Source organism: Rhinichthys klamathensis, unplaced genomic scaffold (genome assembly GCF_029890125.1).
Source record: "Rhinichthys klamathensis goyatoka isolate OS25496 unplaced genomic scaffold, OSU_Roscu_1.1 h1tg000102l_1, whole genome shotgun sequence".
Classification (NCBI taxonomy): Eukaryota; Metazoa; Chordata; class Actinopteri; order Cypriniformes; family Leuciscidae; genus Rhinichthys; species Rhinichthys klamathensis.
This window is the reverse complement of record NW_026606641.1, coordinates 524,596-548,171: the sequence shown is the minus strand read 5'-3', so window position 1 is coordinate 548,171 and position 23,576 is coordinate 524,596. Positions and strand designations below refer to the sequence as shown.

Genomic DNA, 23,576 nt, shown 5'->3' with positions numbered 1-23,576 from the left:
ACTACAAACACATTGGCTGCGTTCCAGTCCAAAATTGTCATGCCCTTCACTCGCTAACTTCCCTCCGTCTCGTTCACTCGGATGTACGTCATTGCTTACGTTGCATGAGTGCCCACTACTGGCGGAAACCACAATGAGCTGAACTGGAACGTCCTAAGCCCTTGATCAATTTGAATCAGCTATGAGTTGATTTATTATTTACTTTTTTTCCCTTTAAGAATTTGTTTAATGCAGCATCCACATGTGTATAGGTGTGTTTGGGTTATTTTAAAATAAATAAATAAATCATAATTAATATATCATAGAGTGTTTGTTGTGGTGGTGATTAGACGATCTGTGGTTACGTCACAATCTGCATTGTGGGACATTTAAATGCCTGAAGTGTTCATATGAAGTAGACTCGCTCCCTCGGTCTAAATCGAGGAAACGAGTGTCTGTCCATATAAACTTCCCTCGTTCACTTCACGAAGTGGAACGCACTTCAAAATGGCGGCAGGGATTCCCCCGAGGGGAAGTGCTTAGGGAAGTTCGCAAGTGCGTGTCTAAAAGTGGACTGGAACGCAGCCATTTTCTATCATGTATGCCTATGAAAGACCATGGAACCAATCAGGGTGACATCCCCGCCCCAGGTGCAGCCCCTCCCCGATATGCAGGCTGCAGCAAAGGTCCTTCTCGTATGTTTTGGCTGAATTTGGCTGAATTTTCGTTGTATTCACAGTTTTGACCAGCAGGCGGCACGGCACCAGCGTGTAACGCTTCGAGAACTTCGAACCAGTGAATCAATTGATTCAAAGTTTCGAAAAGCTTCGTTTCTCCCGGTTTCTCCCATAGATATCCATAATAAAGGCTACATGTCTTACGGCGGAGTCATCGTCATCACCGTCGGCCATCTTGTCACAGGCAAGCTGATGTAAGATGAGTGATTAGCACGAACACAAATACTCTTATCTCGTTGAAATCTTGACGGATTTACAAACGGTTTGGTTTGGTTTGGTTTGGTCGTCAAATACTGTAAGTGTGCATGTCTTTCAAACGTAATGTTAACCTTAATGGATTCATTTGTGATTATTATAAAATGTTCTAAAGTTTTTTCTATCCTTACTATGTTCTTCTTATTTTCATATTTGTTATACACAGTGGATGCAAAGAGCTCACAATAATAATTCAAAGCAGTTTCACAATAATATAACAGAAGATAACAGAATTAATCATGCAAACATCAAATATAAGACAAGTTCCAGTTTTTGCTGTAAAGCTAAAGCAAGATAATAGGGTCGTTATTAAGCTCAATTCAGTTTAAGTTTAGTTCTCATCCGATAGTGTCAATGCAGTCTAATTAGTAATATTGCTGGATATTAAGACCACAGACAGGGTTTAGATTAAGCCAGGATTAGGCTTTAGTTCAATCAGGATTAGGCTTTAGTTCAATCAGGTAATTTAAGTATCTTTAATAAATGTTCTTTAGAAAAATACATTACTGGTGTGCATCTTGAGACAAAACATTGGCACTGACATATTTTAAGAAATGGCAGTGCAAGTTGCTTTAATTTAAAATAGCTTAAACATGCATTTCAGTCTGGGATTAGTTTTAAGCCTTGTCTGTGAAACGTACTCGGTTACTAACGTAACCTCGGTTCTCTCTAGAGAGGGAACGAGTACTGCGTAATATCTTACGCTATGGGGAAAACCTCTTTTCCACGAGATATTGAAGCCAAAAATTATCCTTAATTTTGAATTAATGTAAAACGCTGTGCAGCAGCATGCAGACATAGGCAGGACGGCTCGCGCGCCTATTGGCTGCCCTGCTGCAACAGCAGCAGCCTATCGAGAGAGGCGCTGCGTGACACCATATCCAATGGGGGCATTTCGCGCCCATTTCGTCACGTCCCGCCAGAAAGGGCGTGGTCTCGCCCTATAAATATAGCTCGATAAGGCTGGTACACTGGTTTTCATCGCCGAAGCGAACCAGAGCTGTGTATGCACGGCAAGATACGCAGTACTCGTTCCCTCTCTAGAGAGAACCGAGGTTACGTTAGTAACCGAGTACGTTCTCTTACGAGAGTATCTCTCGTACTGCGTAATATCTTACGCTATGGGGAACACAATGCAAGACGCCGTGCGTACTGGGATCCGACACCAAAGTCCCAAGGGCAGTAGCCCGGGGCTCATGTAGTGCATAATCACCATAGACTCACAGAGAGTTGGAGAAGAGAGGCTGCAAGCATCATTCCCCATGAAATAGCATCCTACAGGAGCTAGTTATGTTAACAGTGTTTCACACAGACAGGGTGAACGCGTTCAGCCTGAACTGGGTAACAGTACGGGTTATTCAACACCCATGGAGCTGTTTTATCGCTCAGTGAGCGATGCACAAGCAAAACTCAGCATCTGGGCCGGTACAGCGGGGCAGATAGCACTGAATTCTATACCGACAGAAGCTTGGCTTGTAAGGCGGGAACCTCTAGGTTATAAAACCTTATAAATGTAGACGGCGAGGCCCAGCCCGCGGCCGTACAGATATCTTGCAAGGTAACCCCACTTTACCACGCCCACGACGAGGCCACGCCTCTCGTGGAGTGCGCTCTGACACCCAAAGGACACTGCAGGCCCTTAGAAGTGTAAGCCAGTGCTATGGCGTCGACTATCCATCTGGATAGGCTCTGTTTTGATGCGGCCAGTCCCTTGGAGCGTCCGCCAAACAAAATGAAGAGCTGCTCGGTCTGTCTGAAGACAGACGAGCGGGACACATAAGCTCTCAGTGCCCTGACAGGGCAAAGGAGACTCGCATCCTCCTCCTCATCATGAACCGAGAGAGCGCACAGGGAAATAACCTGGGCCCTGAACGGTGTGTTGAGGGATTTGGGCACGTACCCGTGCCTTGGTTTGAGTATGACTTTTGAGTCATTAGGCCCAAACTCCATACATGACGCGCTTACTGAAAGCGCTTGCAAGTCCCCTATGCGCTTCACTGAAGCGAGAGCCAAAAGAAACACCGTTTTGAAAGACAGATGCTTCATGTCTGACAAATGGATTGGCTCGTACGGGGCACCTTTCATGGCTTCCAAAACCGTAGAAAGGTCCCACACCGGGACTGAAGGAGGTCTGGGAGGGTTCAGCCTCCGAGCTCCCTTAAGGAATCGCACGACTAGGTCGTTTTTCCCCAGTGACTGGCCAGACACAGGTTTTGTAAACGTTGCTATGGCCGCCACGTGCACTTTGAGCGTGGATGGGGCCCTGCCCTTATCCAGCAGCTCTTGAAGGAAGGAGAGTACTTCCGTGACCCCGCAGTCTACGGGTGAAAAGCCCTGAGCTTGACACCAGGCAGAGAACACAGACCACTTCGAGGAGTAGAGCCGTCTAGTAGACGGGGCTCTCGCCTGCGTGATCTTGTTTAACACTCCCTCCAGGAGGTTAGCGGGTACCCGTTGATGGCCCATGCATGTAGGGACCATAGTTGCGGGCGAGGATGCCAAATCGAGCCCTTGGCCTGAGAGAGGTCTTTCCTCAACGGTATTGGCCACGGGGCAGTGCTGGTCATCCGCATCAGGACTGGGAACCAGGTCTGGTTTGTCCAGAGCGGAGCCACAAGCAGCACTGGGCATCCGTTTTCCCTGATTCGTTCCAGCACTTGAGGCAGGAGCGAGACGGGGGGGAAAGCATAGAGGGGACAGCGGGGACAGACGTGGGCCAGCGCGTCCTTGCTCTTGGAGAATATTTTCAGTGAGGACAGTGAGCGTTTTCGTGGGACGCGAACAGGTCCACCTGCGCTCTGCCGAACGTTTTCCACAGCAGTTGGATCGTCTTGCGGGTGCAGCGACCATTCCCCTGCTGGGACATTGTTTCTGGACAGTCTGTCTGGTCCCACATTCAGGTGACCAGGCACATGCGCTGCTCTCAGCGAGAGCAGGTTGTGCTGAGCCCAGACCAGAAGGCGTTCCGTCAACCTGTAAAGGTTTCGGGACCTGACGCCGCCCTGGCGATTTATGTGTGCCACCACTGACATGTTGTCCGACCGGACCAGGACGTGGTGACCTTTTATCTGGGGACAGAAGCACCGTAGCGCTTTGTCGACTGCTATCATTTCCAAGCAGTTTATGTGAAGGAGCTTTTCCCGTTCTGACCACAGGCCAGCGAACGGTCTGCCCTTGAGCAGCGCTCCCCATCCCGAGGTGGAGGCGTCCGTAGACACCACCTGCACACTCGAGGCGGTCCCCAGACTCACACCTGACTGACACCAGTCGGTTACTTTCCAAGGTTTCAGAGCTGAAAACGCACTTTAGATCGACCCTGAGACGAAACAGACCAGCGGTCCGTGCCCAGGGCGGAACTCGCGCTTTCAGCCACATCTGCAGTGGGCGCATGTGAAGCAGGCCCAGCTGTAGCACAGAGGCTGCTGAGGCCATCAGGCCCAGCATTTTCTGAAACCTTTTGAGCGGGACTATAGAGCCGTGGCGGAAGGATTTCGCGACGCGCTGAATGTCTAGTCCGCGCTCCGATGACAGGCGTGCTGTCATGGATCGCGAGTCCAGCACTGTACCCAGAAACAAATTTTCTGACTGGGGGACAGTGAGCTCTTCGCCCGACTGACTGTGAGGCCCAGATTCTCGAGGTGCTTGAGTAATGTGGCCCTGTGTTCTATGAGCTCTGAGTGAGATCGAGCTAGAATCAGCCAATCGTCCAAGTAGTTCAAAACTCGCATGCCCCGGAGTCTCAGGGGTGCGAGAACCGAGTCCATGCACTTCGTGAATGTACGGGGTGCTAGGGACAGGCCGAACGGCAGGACTGTGTATTGATATGCCTGGCCCTCAAAGGCGAATCTCAAGAATCACCTGTGATGGGACGCTATTTGTATCTGGAAATAGGCGTCTTTCAGATCTATTGACATAAACCAGTCCTCTTGGCAAACTTGGGCGAGGATTTTCCTGGTTGTAAGCATTCTGAACTGGTGCTTCACAAGCGCTCTGTTCAGCTGTCACAGATCTAAAATGGGTCTGAGACCTCCATCTTTTTTCGGTACCAGAAAATATCTGCTGTGTAGGCCCCCTTTGCTCTGAGCTTGAGATAAAGGTTCTATAGCACCTTTGCTCAGTAGTTTCGCTATCTCGGCTCGAAGTAGTTGAGATACTTCGTTTTTCACCGTCGTCTCGACGCGCGCCGTATGACGGCGGGGACGTCGAGCGAACTGTGAACTTTTTTATAGTGTTCAGCACCCATTCTGATACCCCAGGAAGCTGTGCCCACACTTTCGCGTGAATAGCTAGGGGTAGAATGAGATCTGGGCTCTGGCCGTGACATAGTGACGGCAAGGGAGCTCTGGCGTGCTGTAACGCAGACACTGTGTTTACAGTGTGTGAGGCGGGGGGCGCGCCGATCGCGGCGGGCAGCCTGGCCGCGCTCAAAACCCTTATAGCAGTTTGCTGAGGGAGAGAGAGCGGGGCGACCCCCATGGGGCTTAACATGTCTGTGAGTGAATGTGGGCGCAGGACAGCGGGCACATTTACTGCACTGAAAAACACCGTCGGCCTGAGCTGACTGAATGCGTGTTGGTTTCGTTTTTACAGAACCCGTGGGACATGTGGTGTGTAGTGTTTGTGGGCACTGAGACGTAGGCACATTCACTACATTTAGTGCACAATCGACATGAGGCGATTTTGTTTGTGCGAGCCCTCCATTTTTGCGGGCTGTGTTTGTGTGTAGAAATGAGCACTGGGTTGTGGGCATTTTTATTACACTCATAACACCATCGGCTGTGGCCGGAATACCAGAAAATACACTGTTTATGTGATTTATCTGGGTCGCCGTGGGAACAGCATTTGTGTGCATGCAAGCGGGCGTGGTACTGGCTTGCTTACTGCAAAATACACTGGAACAGTCACATTTTCTGTAACTGAACGAGCGAAAATTTCAGTGGAAGTCTGGCCGCGGCGAGACTGAAACACCGTCGATTTCCTAGGAGGCTAGGAAGACTTGTGTTGGTTTCGTTTTACAGAAACCGTGGTAGTGTTTGTGGGCACTGGATTGTGGGCACATTCACTACATTTAATGCACAATTGACATGCGTCGATTTCATTTGTGCGAGCCCTGTACCGTGGCGGGCTGTGTTTGTGTGTAGAAATTAACACTGGCCTGTGAGCATTTTATTACACTTATAACACCATCGGCTGTGGCCGGAAAACCAGAAATACAATGATTACATGATTTTTCTGGGTCGCCGTGGAAACGGCCTTTATGTGCAGGCAAGCAGGCCGTGGTACCGGCTTGTTTACTACAAAATACACTGGAACAGTCGCATTTTCTGGAACTGAACGAGCGAAAAGTTTCGGTGGAAGTCTGGCCGCGACGAGACTGAACCACCAGCATTTTCCTAGGAGGCTAGGAAGACTTGTGTTGGTTTCGTTTTACAGAAACCAGAAAATACAATGATTACATGATTTTTCTGGGTCGCCGTGGAAACGGCCTTTATGTGCAGGCAAGCGGGCCGTGGTACCGGCTTGTTTACTGCAAAATACACTGGAACAGTCGCATTTTCTGGAACTGAACGAGCGAAAAGTTTCAGTGGAAGTCTGGCCGCGGCGAGACTAAATTTTTATCTGCTGCGAGAGCCGGGATCGAACACGGGTCTCTCGCGCGAAGGCTTCGGGTTCCGCCACTGAGCCACAGGGAGAACTACAGTAGCACAAGCAGATAAGAGAGCGTCATCACAGTTTTGTGTGTGTCGGCGTTTGTATGCAGGTGTGCGTGTTATACAACAGGCTCATTGCTGCAATAATGACATTTTCAGCCGCTCAAACTAGGAGCTGAGAAATGTTTGAGAAATGGAGATTAGTCCGGCCTCGGCGGGACTAAAACACACTCTTTTCTCATTTTGCCAGTGACGCACGCCCATGGGGGGCGGGGTAGATTTCTTATAACGTAAAGAAAGCTAGCCGCGGTTTTAGGGCTCGCGGTCTTGATGCTGGCCCGTTTCCCTGACGACTCGCGGACAGAAGGGAGAGGTCCACAGAGCTCGCCCAGTCCTCACTGTCCGACGCCAGGATAGAGCAGCAGGTCTCCTCTACAGATGCAGCTATCTCGTCGTCATTAATGGCGGAAGCGGCGGCGCGCGGCGGCCGTTATCCGTCAGTGAGCGACTCGAGCGAAGCTGGTGAAGCTGGCAGGCGAACCGGCGGGCTTTCACAGGCTGGAGAAGGCTCGGGGACCCGCTGAGTACGGCGCTTTTTTTACGGCGCGGCACTGCAGCGGGTGGAAGTGCAGTCTCGCTGAAGGATGCCAGGCGAGTCCTCAGAGTCACCGTAGGCAATCGCTCGCAGTGAGGGCAGCCGCCGTCGGCGAGCGCGAGAGCTGCATGATCCTCTCACAGGCAGGAAACGCATCACATGGCGGTCCCCGTCGCTGAGTTTGGCTCGGCACGAGCCACAGGAGGATGGCATCTTTAAAAAGACGCGGCTCTTTTAGATGATAGACGTGTGAGTCGCGGGGCGAGCACACACACACACATACACACAGAGCAGAGTAAAGGATATATAGTACGCCGGAAAGCGCAGCAGGTACGGCAGTTGAAGGCGGCGAGGCCAGCGACTCCAGAAGCTCGTCCCGCTGAAAGACTTGCGTCGACGGCGCGGCTTCTCACTCCGGATCCAGCGATGCGTGCGCTTCGCTGAAGAGATGAAAATCAGTGTACCAGCCTTATCGAGCTATATTTATAGGGCGAGACCACGCCCTTTCTGGCGGGACGTGACGAAATGGGCGCGAAATGCCCCCATTGGATATGGTGTCACGCAGCGCCTCTCTCGATAGGCTGCTGCTGTTGCAGCAGGGCAGCCAATAGGCGCGCGAGCCGTCCTGCCTATGTCTGCATGCTGCTGCACAGTGTTTTACATTAATTCAAAATTAAGGATAATTTTTGGCTTTAATATCTCGTGGAAAAGAGGTTTTCCCCATAGCGTAAGATATTACGCAGTACGAGAGATACTCTCGTAAGAGAACCGGGGGTAAGTGTCCCCAACTAAGCATGCCAAAGGCGACAGTGGTGAGGAAACCATAAATCTCAAGCTCCAGCTGATTAGAAGGCATTGAGCAAAAATTAAGAAAAAAAATTTTAGTGAAGAGAAAAAATGATACATAATACTATGCAGTGACAGCCGCACATTTGTAAGTGTGAATTAAGTGACCAAATACTTTTTGGGGAAACTGTATACATCTTCTGTAAATATTTATAATATTGGACATGTTCTACTCAGAGTTTTGTTGAGTTATTACTTATTGGCATTGAATCAGGGGGGAAACGCAATGAAGATCTCATTCTGCCAATCAATTCATCCCTCAGTGTGACACTGCATCAGGAACAGGTGACTGATAGTCCCCATATTATTAGCCCTGTCAGCATTGGTCGCTTTACCACAATGCATTTTAAGAGCTCCAGATTTTTAGCTGTTGCCAATTATATACTATAATTCTTTCTCAGCTCAAAACTACTACAACAATTGCATGCAGCAGAAGTTTCCAGCAAGACCGCATCTGGCTGAATGGCAAGGAGAAGGATATCAGCTGCCCCAGGTTGCAGTCATGTCTGCAGGAAAGTACGTCCCTGACTTTCAGAACATTAACATTACTAAGCACTGTATGACAGGAGCTGTCATTGTGATATTAAACTCATTTTAATTCACCAGTTCGAAGGTTAGCTCGCAAGAGACGGAATACTGGTGATCCAACTTCTGATATCAGCGTTGTGTCCCATAAGGTCCATATCTGCTCTGTGAATAATTTCCCCACTGCTGCTGGCTTGGCATCCTCTGCAGCAGGCTACGCCTGTCTGGGTAAGTAAAAAAAGAAATTACATAAAATGAGATTCTGTGCTCCTGATGATGATGTGAAAACTCGGGTTGTTTTAGTGTACACACTGTCACAGTTGTTCAATGTGGAGGGTGAGCTGTCTACAGTGGCACGACAGGGCTCTGGCAGTGCATGCAGGAGTTAGTACGGTGGCTTTGTCCAGTGGAAGATGGGGGAACGGTCAGATGGGGAAGACAGTATCGCTGAACAAGTGGAATCTGAGTCGTACTGGCCGGAGCTCAGAGTATTGATCCTAGTGGTGAGTGTGTGGATTTAACCCTTAGAATGGCAGCAGCATACATATAATGTGGATAAAAGGTTGTTTTGTTTAAAAATTAATTGTATCTACCAGGATGCATATCAATTGGGGTTAAAAGTAAAAAAGAAAAAAAAAGAAAAAAAGATTAATATTTTATTAAAGATTTGAACCCTCTGCTCTTTAAAACATTAGTGTGTTGTCAGCAATTTTTATAATATTTAAAATGGTACCATGGTATCAATATATTTTTTATATGCTATCATCATGGTAATACTATGAATGGGCATGTGTACTTGAAAGTGGCACCAATGATCGATTCAGAAAGCAAAACACAGGATGCATTCCTTTCCAACAGTTAGACAACGCATAACCGAATGGAACAGAGCACATGGTTTTGAGAGAGATTATTTATATTATATTAAAAACCCACTAGCCGCAGTAACAGTCAAGGCAACTGGGATGAATATGGCGATGTGCTTAAGATAATTACAATAATTTGCAGAAAGAGCAGAAATATCTCTTCTGAGTTGGTCAGCAAGTCCACTGTCCTTTTGTACTTTGTAATAGGTTATCTGTCACATGTACATAGACCAAAAATTTAAACATTGCTGAGCATTAGTGTATCCTGGAAGTTTTTATACCAAGTGTCTGTGTCCTTCAGGATGCAAAAACGGGTTTAGTGACTGGAAAATCACACACTTTATGAGGAATATTAGTCTAAAATTAACATCTGTCTTAAGTAATCAGGCACAAGTAGTCAACACAAGTGGTGTGTATTTATCATCTCATGACTTCACATTCACTACATCAGTGTATCACTCCATGTTGACAAAGCACAAAAAAGTTGCCGCAGTTACTCCCAAATACTTTTCAATTTTATTCTCAACACGCACAATGTTGTGAACAAAATGTTCATGGTTATTTTAGTAGTTGTATTAAAACATCAGATGTGCTTCGCTGGATCTACTTTTCATTTAACAGAAACTTTTTTCCTGTGTACCGCTGAATTTACATGCCATGCATGTTCAAGATGTTAAACATGTATATGTTTGAACTTTTTCCATTTTTTCCCCTGACTGTACAACTTTTACTGTTAAAGTTTAAACCTTTGTATTTGTGCAATGATTTTTTTCTTTTACTTTATTTTTATATAACTTTTCAGAACAAAGACAAACAGTAACAACCAAGTCAACACAGCTTCATTGGTATTTTTATGGAAATTATTTCAAAATGTAACATAAAGAAATAAATTAAAAAAACTCTTTCCATAATCAGCTATTACAAGAGATCCTTGAGTAAACATAAGTCAACAGGTTATCATCTAAACATATATACTTATACACGCTTAATATAGACACATACATTCGTAGACATGCATACAAACACAAATACTCTCATGTCCATAGCCGTACTTTCATGCAGCTTGAAGTAATATTCTCTCACGGTGGTTACATCTTTGATAGGAATATTTATATACATACATTTATCTCCCATCTCTCTGTTTTGATATATGTGTAGTCCATTTTCCCCAGTGTTTTTCAAAAGTCTCTTCTTGTAGTCTTAACTTGAATGTCAGTCTTTCCATTTTAAACAATTCTGTGACAATTTGTTCCCATTGAGTTTGTATTTGTGCAATTCACAGTTAAGCAGGCAGTTGTGCTGTCTGGGACAAATAAAAAAAATCATTAGCATTTACACTATAAATGTGATGGAATCCCATGCATTTCTAAGTGTATTTACACTTGCTCAACTCACTTGTTTTTACTGGTCAGATCATGAAAAGACATAAATGCTCTGCAAGATACATTCGAGAGGACTCACACCAAACTCCGAATGTAGTGAAAAGCTCACCGGTGACCGGTTAAAGCTTTTTAAAACACACACTTTCCCTCAACAGATGTAAACAATTTACTCTGAGATCTTGGAAAATGTCTATTTGTCAGCTACTCATTTCTGTATCTGATATGAATATGTTTTCTCTCAGGTGAGTGCTGAGCAGAAGTCTGTTGGGAGCACGTCTGGAATGCACACTAGTGTGGAAACAAGTCAACTTCTGAAGGTACAAAATGATTCATCATTTCTGTTTGTCCTTACTGGGGGGTGTATTTTAGCAATATAACACAAGCAAGAGTGTTGTTGTTCTGAATATCTGCACAGGTAATCAGCCGTCCTGATTTTCTGACTGCAAGTTAATGTTGATTACCTTACCTTTTAGACACAAGTTGCCAGTTACATTGTGTATTTTTACTCCGTCAATGAAAAATTCCAAACAAACTCCAAAAATTACAAATAACGTTTTGTTACTGAATGAATCAGTGGGTCTGTCCCAATACCCTCACGTATTTCGTAAAACTGCTTTTTATCATTTAATTAGAAGCACCACAATTAAATTGTGCTGTCTGTTACATAAGCCCCTTTCACACAGCGCTTTGAACCCGGCAAATTGCCGGCAAATTGCCAGAGTGCCTTCTGTGTGAACGCAAACACGACCCGGGACTGATGCCGGGATCGATGCCGGGTTGGGGACCTAGTAACATTGCCGTGTTCAGACCCGGAACGCGCGCTGTGTGAACAAAAGCCGTAACCAATGCCGTGTCGTAATGATGACGCTGAAGTGAAGTGAAAGCAGGCTAGTGAAACGGTACGTAATGCGCTAGTTTATGATCGAATCAGAGAAAAAAATGCACAATCGTGGTTTCTCCAGAGAGAAATCGCAGCTCATAAGCAAACTATACACGTTGCTGAGACATTACATGTCACATCGATGTCACGTGTCTTTCCGGAACATGCACGGGTTGTGTGTGAACGCGCTCTCTGATTCCGGCAAATCACTGGCAGTGTGAATGAAGCAAAATCAAACGAACCCGGGTCAAATCCCGGGTCGCTTTACCCGTGTATTTTCCGGAATCTCTGTGTGAAAGGGGCTATACACTGTCACATTTAAACAAATTTATTTTAAAGTGCAAAGCATTGAAAAGCAAAATATGTTATATTTTATTTATTTATATAGCGCCTTTCAAGAACCCAAGGACACTTTACATAATTTTGAAAAATAACTCATATAGTAAGTAAGTAAGTAAAATTTATTTATATAGCATTTTTCACAGATAAACATCACAAAGTGCTTCACAGTAAAATGTAATACAAGAACAATTTAAATACATTCCCCAAAAATACAAACAACAAACACTACAAACAACCATAAAAAAACCCTCGACTAACCAAAAGCCTGCTTGAAGAGCAAAGTCTTCAGTTGTTTTTTAAAAGAATCAACTGAGTTCGCACAACGTAAAACAAGAGGCAAAGCATTCCACAGCCTGGGAGTGACTGCCTGGAATGACTGGTATAATACAGATATAATCAGGGAACAACAAATTTAACAGGTAGTCAGACAGAGATCATATAACATAACAATAGATAGTAGCCGAAATAAGTAAGGATCTGACAGTGAAAGAAAACAATGAGTTAACAAAACATAAATAAATGAGTTTTGAGTTCAGTCTTAAAGGTTTAGAGCAGGGTTCCTCAAATCCGGTCCTGGAGGGCCACTGTCCTGCAGAGTTTAGTTCTGATCCTGATTAAACTCACCTATCTGCAATCAGGGTTAGAACTAAACTTTGCAGGACAGTGGCCCTCCAGGACCAGATTTGAGGAACCCATGGGCCTATACCATGAAGCCGGTTTAGGTGGCTAGCCAGCTATGTTTCAGCTTAGTTTCCGCCAACTCTGGGTTTTAGGTACTATGAAAGCAGCTCGGCTTTAATCGGTGTTCGTAATCGGTGTTTAATCGGTAACCTTACGCTGCACGGCTAACCTGCTCCGGGGCAGGTTAAGTTCTGGATTCGAGATCTCAGACTGAAGTTTGACCAATCAGCTGTGAGCAAAGAAACATATAGGTGACGTAACTAATTCCCAGTGTTTGTTGCAATGGCTTTACATTTTCTTTCAAATCCTGTGGACATCTCAGCGCAAATTGTTAGACGAGCACATCGTAGAGAAAGAGTTTTTTAGCCGGACAAAATCCCCTTGCCTTTTCTGATAGTGTATGAAAGATACAGATTTTCTGCGGAAGGAATATCTTATCTTTGCGAACTTCTTGAGCCGCACATAAATAATTTAACACATCGAATTCATGCACTTACTGTACGCTAAATGGTATTGCGTTGCGTTTTTTTGCAAGTGGTAGCCTACATACTTGCACGATCGGTGATGCACAGAATCTAGGGGAAAACACGGTTTGTCGAACCATTCGCAAGGTGGTCCTCGCTCTGCAGGAGTACATTAATAGTTTAATAGTGTTCCCCAGACATTTATTGACCATGTCCATAAGAGAGGGTTTTTATAAAATTGCCGGTAAAATATATTGATAGGGTGACATCACGTTTTTTTTTCTTTCAAAAAGCAAATTTCACAAATGTACTATATAATACAGTACATGTTAAGCATTATTTTAATCTTATGATAGGATTCCCTATAGAGTCATTGGAGCAATAGCCTGCACACATGTTGCAATCTCCACTTCTCTTGGAGAACATGAGGCAGATTATGTTAATAGAAAGTCTTTTCATAGCCTTAATGTTCAGGTAGAGATTATGTGAACATGTGAAATTATTATTTTCTGTGAGATGAATCTTTAAATTAATAGTAAAATTAACAGATAACAATCTACTTTCCGTGAGTATGTTGTGTCAGCGCTTTGAGGAAAGCTAGTTAAATTTGGTACAGTACAAAACACTGTTTATTTGAATTGGGACAGCAAAACCTACACAATAACCCCCTATCATGACCCTCATGTGTCAGTAAAACCATAGTAAAAGTTAGAGATGATCTTTGGCATCCTAAAGGCACGTTTCAACTGTCTTCGGCGCTTAAGAGTCACCAGAGTGGGCATCACAGATAGTGTCTGCATGTGCCATTCTGCACAATATAGCCACCATAGAAAGGAGCCAGAACCACCACAGAAAGCTTCTCCCCGATGAAACTGACCCAAACACACTTGACCACCCAGCTGGTGCAAATGTAGTTGCAATCACCAAACAATATTACACTTAATAAAAGCACCTTGAAACTGCAGATAGGTCTCAAACTGTTTTATTGGTTTTGTGGGATGGGGGATGGGGGATGGGGGATGGGGGGGGGGGGGGGGGGGGGGATGGGGGATGGGGGGGGGGGTGTTACTTGGTTAAATAAGTTCACATGCTGAGATCAGGCTCCTTTAGTGTGCAGTCTAGCTCCATAGGCTACTTTAGTGTGCAGTCTAGCTCCATAGGCTCCTTTTGTAAAGGGCCCTGACTGAGTCTGTTTCCACCTGAAACATAATTCCACCACAAACATGATCATTACAAGTTTTTGGGAGGCTAATCAACTCACAAAAAGTTCCTTGACAAACACCTGTTATATATGTCAAGGGTTTTAAATCCTTACCTTGTTCACATTTCTTTTGAAGCCTGTTGAGGTAGAGGCTTCAGTTTCTGGGACAGGTTGTGAAAAATCCTACAATAAAAGAGATGTGTAACTTGGGCCAGTCCCTGTTTTATGCCACACATTCAAATGTTTGCCTTAATAAAAAGCCCAGTGCATTCACCTCAGCAACTGTCCCAGAACACAGACAGAGTGTCTTCATCATTTCCTCCTCCCTGATAAATAAAAGTAGGCCAATATGTTTCTGGTGTTCTGTCTGCTGCATACTGACCTCTGTGTGGGAGACTGTGTGTGTGTGTGCTGGCTTCAACAGGGACACTGCATTTCCCTCTACTGCAGAACATACAGTCAGCCATATTTAAAACTTAAAATTGTAATGTATCGCACACGTACCCAGTGTTACTTGCTTCGAGGAGCCGGCACCAGGGTCAGATTGTACAGCACCTGTCATCCCATCCATAATCGGCCGTCCCTTACTATCAGAGCCAACTCAGTGTATTCTGGAGGAGTGGCCCTCCACTGGTTTTCTGAATTTCACTCTTTTTTCGGTTTGCCTCAAACGTGTTAATAAAAAAAATAATAAAAGGTTGTGTGTAAATACTTACTTGGCTACTTTGAATTATATTTTTATATTTTGTCTTTATCAGCTGCCAAGAACGTTTGAAGTTGCATCTAAAAATCAATGAATATTAATCTTTATTAGTAAATACATGCACATTTTTTATATATATTATAAAAATATAGGCTATATTTCCCACACACATACATTCATACCCTATATATACATCATTTTACATGAATAAAGAACGTATTTATTTAGCTTACACATTAACACAATCAGCAATCTTTCTCCAACAGTTTTCTCTTGCTTTGGCAGCAGAGACCGTATTGTTTCGAGCTTGTAATACATATTTAAATTAATCGTAATTCTGAATGATTATCTCTTGCTCCTCCGCGGAAAGAAAATATCGCTCTCGCTCTATCCATATCGAACGCGATTGGTTGTTCGGTGCCAACGTCACTTTGGTATGTGCACGCGCTCGTGGAGTAATCATAGCTTAAGATCAAAGCCTGAGTTGACAGAGAAAGTTGATGAGCTGCGTCATGGTACCAATAAAGCCTGATTGCATCGGTTTGGTTTTGTCAACTCAAAACTAATCCTGTAACTCCGAGTTTGTTCAGCTACCTTCATGGTACAGGCCCCTGGTCTAGAGTAAGGAGGTACACAGAGGTTCTGCTCAGAACTTGATCTAAGAGTATGGGTAGGAACATAAGGGTGTATTAACCATGTGCTAAACCATGGCAAGCCTTAGAAACTAGGACAAGTATTTTTTTTACTTTTTGTTCAATATAAGGGCATGAGCAGCTGTTTTGAACTAGTTAAAGGCACACTATGTATTTTTTCGCCACTAGAGGTTGTTTATTCAAAACAAAGGCGTATTGATGGCCCCTTGATTTCGCGGAATCATGGAAGTTGTTGTCTTCACCTCTACAGCCGGTGAAGAATACGACGGGACTCGGGCAGAAATCATATTCATGGATGACCGGTAATGTGTTAAAGATTTATTAACGTTACGAAAGCTGTTGGAGCGGAACGAGGCCACGGGAGCGATTGCATAATGAGAGACAAGCACGACACACAGCTCGAGAACAGAGAATCTTTTATACGTATGCCTATTTTATCATATTAGATACATTTGAGTCTGATGAAAGTTGTTATACTGCTACTCAGTGCTTTTGCTCGGCGGCTACTTGTTGCACACTGCAGTGAGCTAGATCGATATTAGGCATGGTAAATATGGTACTCGCGGTAAATCAAGAAAACGAGATTTAAACAAAAAGACTACATGCATACCTAGGGCTGGGTATCGTAACAAAATGTTCGATACCGATACCGATACCTTGACTTCGATACCGGTTCCTGAATGATACTTTTTTCGATACCAATTTTATGTAACCAGTTTTAACAATATAACATTACCTAATTTTTATTTTTTCAGTTGGTTGACTTTTTTACACTCATATTTTTGAGTATGTAAAAAAGCACCAATGCTAAAGCTTTCTATGTTTCCTAATCATTTAACAACATGTATTCTTTACTTCAATGAGCTCATTGTTTCTGCCTTAACTTAATGCATTGTTTAACAATGAAACTGAATGAAAATAAATTGAAATGCATTACACTGTCACCTCTGATAACAGATCACTCTAAATTGTAATTTAGACACATGCATTTTTTTGTAAAGCTGCTTTGAAACGATATGTATTGTGAAAAATGCTAAACAAATAAATGTGAATTAAATTAAATCTATGCTACTGGGGGGCGGGATATATGCCTTGCGCTCAGCACACATGAAGCTTGCCGCAAAGCACTGGCAAAAGTAGCCTAATGATTATGGATGTGTCGGGAAACAATAGCAAGGAGATATTTTAATTGTTTATTAATGAACAAGTGTTTACTAATAGTGTGTTCACTGTTCACACCGAACGCGAATTTAATTATTTGCGCGAGTAGATTACATACAAAGTCAATGCAAAGACGCGAATGATGCGCCGGGCGTCGCGAATTACGTGAATTGGGCGACGCGTTTGCCGCGAACGTCTTCCTCGCAAGTTGAAAAATTTGAACTCGAGCGGAAGATTCCGAACTAGACGCCTATTTGACGCTCTATTCGCGTTCGGTGTGAACACACCATTACTCTCAAGTGTATTCTGTGCGCTTCTAAGTAGGGCTGTCGCGGTGAAGGAATTTACCTTGCGGTAATTTTGAGTGGCTCAATAGCGCGATATGCGGTTGTACCGCCATTTATTTATTTATTTATATTTTTATTTTTATTTATTTGTTGCAATATAAATACGTGTTATGATGTGGTCAGCATACACAAAAACAATGTAACCAATGTAACCGAAACTAAACAGCATCTCTGCGCATTGAAAGACTGTCACTCACTCAGCGCGCAGTTGTTACGCCAACGGACTGTCTTTGAGTGAGTCATTAAACCGTTCATTCAACGAAAACGTTCAAAAAAGCTGATTCCTTAAATGATAGATGTAATGAAACAAGGTGTTAATTATTTTTTAACTTTGAGCTCCACTTTTCAAGGCTCAGCTGGCTAGCAATGCTTCACTTTTGGGCAAAGCTGAAGCAATGCTTCACTTAATAGAGACCAATGGCATTGATTTAATGCGTGACTCGCTGCTTTCCCCCCATGGCTTCCTCGCGCTGTGTAATGCTGACCAGCGCTGACGCCATCCATGGTAAATACCCTTACACGTTAAAAGGATGATAGCCTACGACAAATATTTTGCTTTTCTTGGAAACGGCAACCTTTTCACGAATATACAGGACTTGACTTCAAAGACAGACGCAGGTAATCGCACGCGCTCAGTCGATCACATTCACTGTCTGTTTAGGCTTAAGTCCAAATCCACAAATCCTCTGTACAAATCACCATGATAAACAGTCTTGTTATCATTATTAACTTATTTAACATTCAATACACATGGTACGAACTACGAAGGGTGGCCTTATGAAAAAAGAAAACGCGGTTCGCGGTTGCTGCGGTTACTTGCATTCCTCTGCGGTTGGCCTGTCAGTAGCGCGGTACTGCAATATTGCGGTTATCGCGACAGCCCTACTTCTAAGTGCCTTATCAGATTTACCATGTTACCGGTCTTGGCAGCAATTATCTTGTCGAAAATATTGCATTGCGTGCTTCTGGCATCGAGTCTGGCACATAGGTACACTTTGGATCATTTCCACATATTTTCTATCTATCTGGGTTGGGACGCTTACACACAGGCCCGCCCACAGAAATGACTGGGCCCCTGAAAAGGTCCAGTGAATGGGCCCTCCCCAAATCTACAATAGGCTACTCATATCATGCGTGTGCTCTCTCTCTCTCCTACATTAACACATACATTTAACTGAGAGAGACTTACTCGGTGATGGGGTGTGTGTGTATAATTACACACACATACACACACACACACACACACACACACAGGGCTCTCAAGTGTCACGCATTGAGCATATGACAGTCACTCATTTCGGTCTTTTGTCACGCACTCCCGCCACACATTGTATTTCTCACGCGGAAAAACGATTTATATTTAATATGCCGCAGCGCCCAAAATGTCTCTGGCCGCGCCGCTCTCACTTTGGACCGGCAGGAATCAAGCGTTGTTAGTCGAGCTACACAAAAGCCAATCAGAAAATTGCAATATTATATCTGGGTATGATTTAACGCAACAACCAATGGAAAAAAAAAAGAAAATTGTCATGAAACAACCCAATTCCCGCGACCTGTCCAATAATGGTGTTCACACCGAACGCGAATTTAATTATTTGCGCGAGTAGATTACATACAAAGTCAATGCAAAGATGCGAATAGATGCATCATTCGCGCCGGGTGGCGCGAATGACGCGAATTGGGCGACGCGTTTGCCGCGAACGTCTTCCGCGCAAGTTGAAAAATTTGAACTTGAGCGAAAGATTCAAGTGTCTAACTAGACACGATAGATGCGTATTTGACGCTCTATTCGCGTTCGGTGTGAACACACCATAAGGCTGCCACTCTGCAGAAGCAAATTCCATCCTATCTTCGATATGTTGTAGTAGTTTTAGCCGGACAGTGCACATGATGACAACTGCTGTAAATGACATGAAATATTCTCTCAGTCCTCGCGCATCTGATAAGGCCTCATTGGATAATTTACAGGACGATTTTAGGCAATCGATTGCTTCAATCACACTGGGGAGATGGTGAGCAATAGGTCTTACTTTTTCTTTTACTGTCTATAGTCTTACCGCGTCAATTCGCGCACTCCATGTGTCACTCACTTGCGCTGCTGACCGTGAACTGGCGCGAAGCACTGCCATGGTGTTTTGACTTTGCGTTACGTGCAACAAAAAATAGCCTACTCAGACCATTTTCAGGAGAGGGGTGTTTTATTATGATACAGGCTACATTTTACTCAAGCAACATTAAATAAAATGCATTTTTTTCTCACTTTCAACAATAAATGGTGCTATTTTGGTTAAAAATAAAATATGGCAACCTTTGCTTATATTTAGGATGAACATAATTATTGCTGGACTGCATGGGCCCCCCCTAGCGGCTGGGCCCCAGAAAACGTTCCCCTTTATCCCCCCTTATGGACGGCCCTGCTTACACACACACACACACTACAGCCTCACGTGCGACGAGCTACGTCTCTGGGCAGCCGGGTAAACTAGTGTTTTTTCCGCCACAGCCAATCATGCTGCATGCTTATTGTTTCACTGACGTTGACGAGATTAACCACTTAGGTACCGAAATTTGGTACCGAAAAACAAGACATGTTTTGATACTCGGTAGTATCGAGGCAATTCGGTCGGTACCTAAAAAGTACCGAACTCGGTACCCAGCCCTATGCATACCGCGCCCAAGCCCAACTGAACCGAACCGTGCTCTGGCCCACCTCTTCCAAGGGGGCCAGGGACTGTTCAGCGAACCACTCCCGGGAGCGGTACGGAGCGATCACACTAGTCAAACAAACCAGACTTTGTGGGTCAAATGTGCTTGGGCACGGTTCAGATCGCCTAGTGTGAGTACACCCTAAGGGCTTTAGTGGGTGGCCACAAAACAAAGAGTTACAAAAGTCCAGATGTGAGGTTATAAAAGCATGGATAACAGTTATATTTCTCAAATAGTGTAATAAATGTCTTCATTTTAGTTTGAATGGGTCTTAAATTAAGGAAGGACAAGGTGTTCACCCTGCTTAGGGGGATGTGGTCAAAGCCTGGAGTGGAGCGAACGCTCGTTCCTCTCTGCACTCTAAGCGTTCTGTCATCACTCCCCTCCTGATCCACTCCGTGTTTTCTAGTCCCACTCATGGGAAAAACTGCTCCGTGTTCACTCAATTTTAAAAGTTATTCTAATATGTTTATTTTTTTTATATCATGAACATCTGAATTTATAACACTATATGTAACGGTTAGGAAAGTATTCTACACGTTTAATAAATGTTCCAGCTGCCCTTGCTTGCACAAGTAAACAGCAGGCCTGGCAAAGCGCACCCAGGTAAAAAGAAAAAAGGGAAAGAAAGTTACAGAAAACAACTTCTACAAACAATTTTAATTTGCCAACAGTTAATAATAATAAATAAAAGTGCATAACGTGCAAATCAGATACCAATCAAGTGCAATATAAACATGTTTTGTTAGGGCATCACTCCCGAACCGGCATCAACACACTATTTCAACATCTGCTTCCTCCTTCAGACACGTCTTTTTGCCGTCTGTGTCTGGCGTGATTGAACTTCACCCCAGTTGTTCCATGAAAACCCGCAAAACACGGAAAGATGTGAAGTGATAAATATTATTGTTTCTTCTTTGAGTTGAAACATAAAAAGGTACGCAACAGGACTGGACGCTTTTAGTCTCCGCATTTGTCCTCCGACTGCAACTGCTAGCGCTTTCACCGGAAAAGAGACAAACAGCACTCACAAATTGCAGTAAAAAAGCCAACACCACTTTAGCCAGGCCCAAGGAGGTATGCCCAGAGAGGCAAAACCACACAAAGCTCAATTTTACTCAATGAGAAAGAAGCCGTGTTTCCCTTCAAATTGCGCAAATTGAAATTGTGAATAGAAAATTATCCCAATGGAAACACGTAAATTTCGCAAAAAATCCCATTTATTGCAAAAAAGTTTCTACGCTTGCATGAGGTGGTTTTTCAGGCAATTCGAAAAAGGAATATTTTGCAAAACTGCAATGGATAACATGTCGTTTCCTTCTGTTTACTTTTGACTGTTGCTACCATCCTAAGAACCTAATTCACATTGGGACAAACCAACATAAATCAATGCCAACCATGCCTGGTTTTCTACTTTCCAATGTGCGCTCCTTATGCTACCAAGCCTATCAAGTAAATTTTTTGTAGAAAACGTACCCCTGAAACAAATAGGCATTTGGGCCTTCTCATGAATACTACTGATTTTTCTCACATTCATGAGGCTAAGGTTAGTGCCTTCACTTCCACGATCAGGTCTATCTTGGATAAAAACAATTCCATGTAAGAAAGTTTCAATCACAAATAATGATAAACCTTGGATGACCATACAAATTAAGGTTCTGGACCCGTATGTATAAAACTTCTAAGAAATGCTCTTAAGAATGGTCTTAAGCTTTGACTTAAGTGTCAAAAAATTCTTAGTAAAAAGTAGGACTTCTCTAAAAGTAGGAGACTTTTATAAAGAAGCTAAAAGCAACTTTCAGTAAAGTCTAAGACTGATTCTTAAGTGCTGACTGAAGTGGCACTTAAGTGCTGTAAACTAAGGACTACAGTGATGTCAACCCAAAATGTTTGCTAGGGCTGCACGATATTGAAGAAAAATGGGTAACACTTTATTTTAAGGTGCTTGTAATAAGCAGTAATTAACAGTTAATAAGACACTTATAAGACCTTATAAGATGCATGTAAGATGCATATAAGCATTAACTACTTCATATAACTTCTGAGGACGCTTTGTTTCACTTTTCCCGCTCTACTCAATCGTGCCGCCGACGAGCCTCACGACAGTTACAGCCAGGGTGAGTGTAGACTCCATCCCCTGGGGTCCAGCTGGGTCATGACCACTCCGGGGCCGCTCAGTTGCCTCTCCGGGTTCGTCTTGTGCTTTAATTAACCCTTATATGAAGTAGTTAATGCTTATATGCATCTTATATGCATCTTATGAGGTCTTATAAGTGTCTTATTAACTGTTAATTACTGCTTATTACAAGCACCTTAAAATAAAGTGTTACCCTTAAATGATCTATTATGTAACCTAAATACTAGCCTGGGTTTCCCCATACTGCCTTGCCGCAGCGCGATTTTATTCACGCTGCTAGGTAGTCTGGATACCATGGACCAGATTTTCGCCTCATCTAGGGAACCAATCACAGAACGGGGAGGGAGCAGCAAGACGATGGCGACGTCTATGCGACACACCGAAGCAGTTTGTTTATACCTATGGATCCAACATGGCAGCAGACACGAAGTTACCTTTCGATGCAGCCTTACGGCCGTTTCACACCGCAAGCGTGAGCGGCACTTGAGCAGCGCGTCAGTGTAACTACATCGTCACTGCAGCTGCAGATGCGCGAGAGTATTCACACTGGAAGCGTTTGTACAGTGTCACAGCAGCGGCTCCAAAGCTACATAATATAAGCGAGCAATTCTTTACAAAGACAACTATACATTTGTTTTTAGAAGTTAGTCATTTATAACATTGATAGTCTTGAAAGTTTGTAATGGGGAGGTGTACAACATTCGCATATAAATGTTAAACAACAAAACAACCCAGAAAATGGCTCCAATCTATAGGTTTCAGTCATACTTTCGATATGTTTACAAGACTGCAACTCCGTGGATAAAAAACAAAACACAAATAAACCACACACTCGAGTTTGATTTGGGTTGTGCTAGCCTATGTAGCTGTCTGTGTTACATAAACTAAAATAACGTTTATATATAATATTTTCTGGCTAGTTTAATTTAGTTTTTTTAAATATAATACACAACTTTCACCCAAACTGAATAATTAAAAACAAGTTTTTACCGGGTAGCCTAAATCTTCTATAAATATTTTTGAGTCTTTATTTTCTTTTATTTGCCTACTCAAGTTCTTGTTAAAACTCACTAGACATGCTTATTCTGTGCATTTTGGGCACTTTTTGTGTGAAATCATATTTATTTTTGTCCATCAAAAGTGTGCTTTCACTTTAATTGAGCGTGAGCAGTGCAGCAAAAACAGATTCGACGCCGAAACCCGCGCTTCACTGCTGCTCACGCGCCGCTCCTGCTCGACGCTAACGCGCTGCTCCTGCTCCCGGTGTGAATGCACTCATTGATTAACATGCACGCCGAAAAAAATACGCAGCGCTCACGCATGCGGTGTGAAACGGCCGTTAGATACACGCCATCGTGTACACAAATCTCTGACCCACCGTCTTCTTCCTCGTCTAATTTCTGTCGCTCTACATACGTCATCTGGTATAATTGAAACGATTGGCTATGAGCTTCGTACCATTTACCAT

At 43.8% G+C, this 23,576-nt stretch overlaps 1 protein-coding gene across 2 annotated transcripts in view; it reads left to right on the top strand.

The window, feature by feature from the left end:
* The first annotated feature begins 996 nt into the window (after nt 1-996).
* Nucleotides 997-23,576, top strand: part of mvda (mevalonate (diphospho) decarboxylase a) — a 50,031-nt gene continuing 27,451 nt past the window's right edge. For both annotated transcript variants that reach the window (XM_056253111.1, XM_056253110.1), the window contains exons 1-6: nt 997-1,011; nt 8,278-8,348; nt 8,465-8,579; nt 8,670-8,816; nt 8,892-9,091; nt 11,076-11,150. In XM_056253111.1, coding sequence (XP_056109086.1) covers nt 9,002-9,091; nt 11,076-11,150 — 165 coding nt within the window. In that variant the 5' untranslated portion in view covers nt 997-1,011; nt 8,278-8,348; nt 8,465-8,579; nt 8,670-8,816; nt 8,892-9,001. The remainder of the gene's footprint in view (nt 1,012-8,277; nt 8,349-8,464; nt 8,580-8,669; nt 8,817-8,891; nt 9,092-11,075; nt 11,151-23,576) is intronic.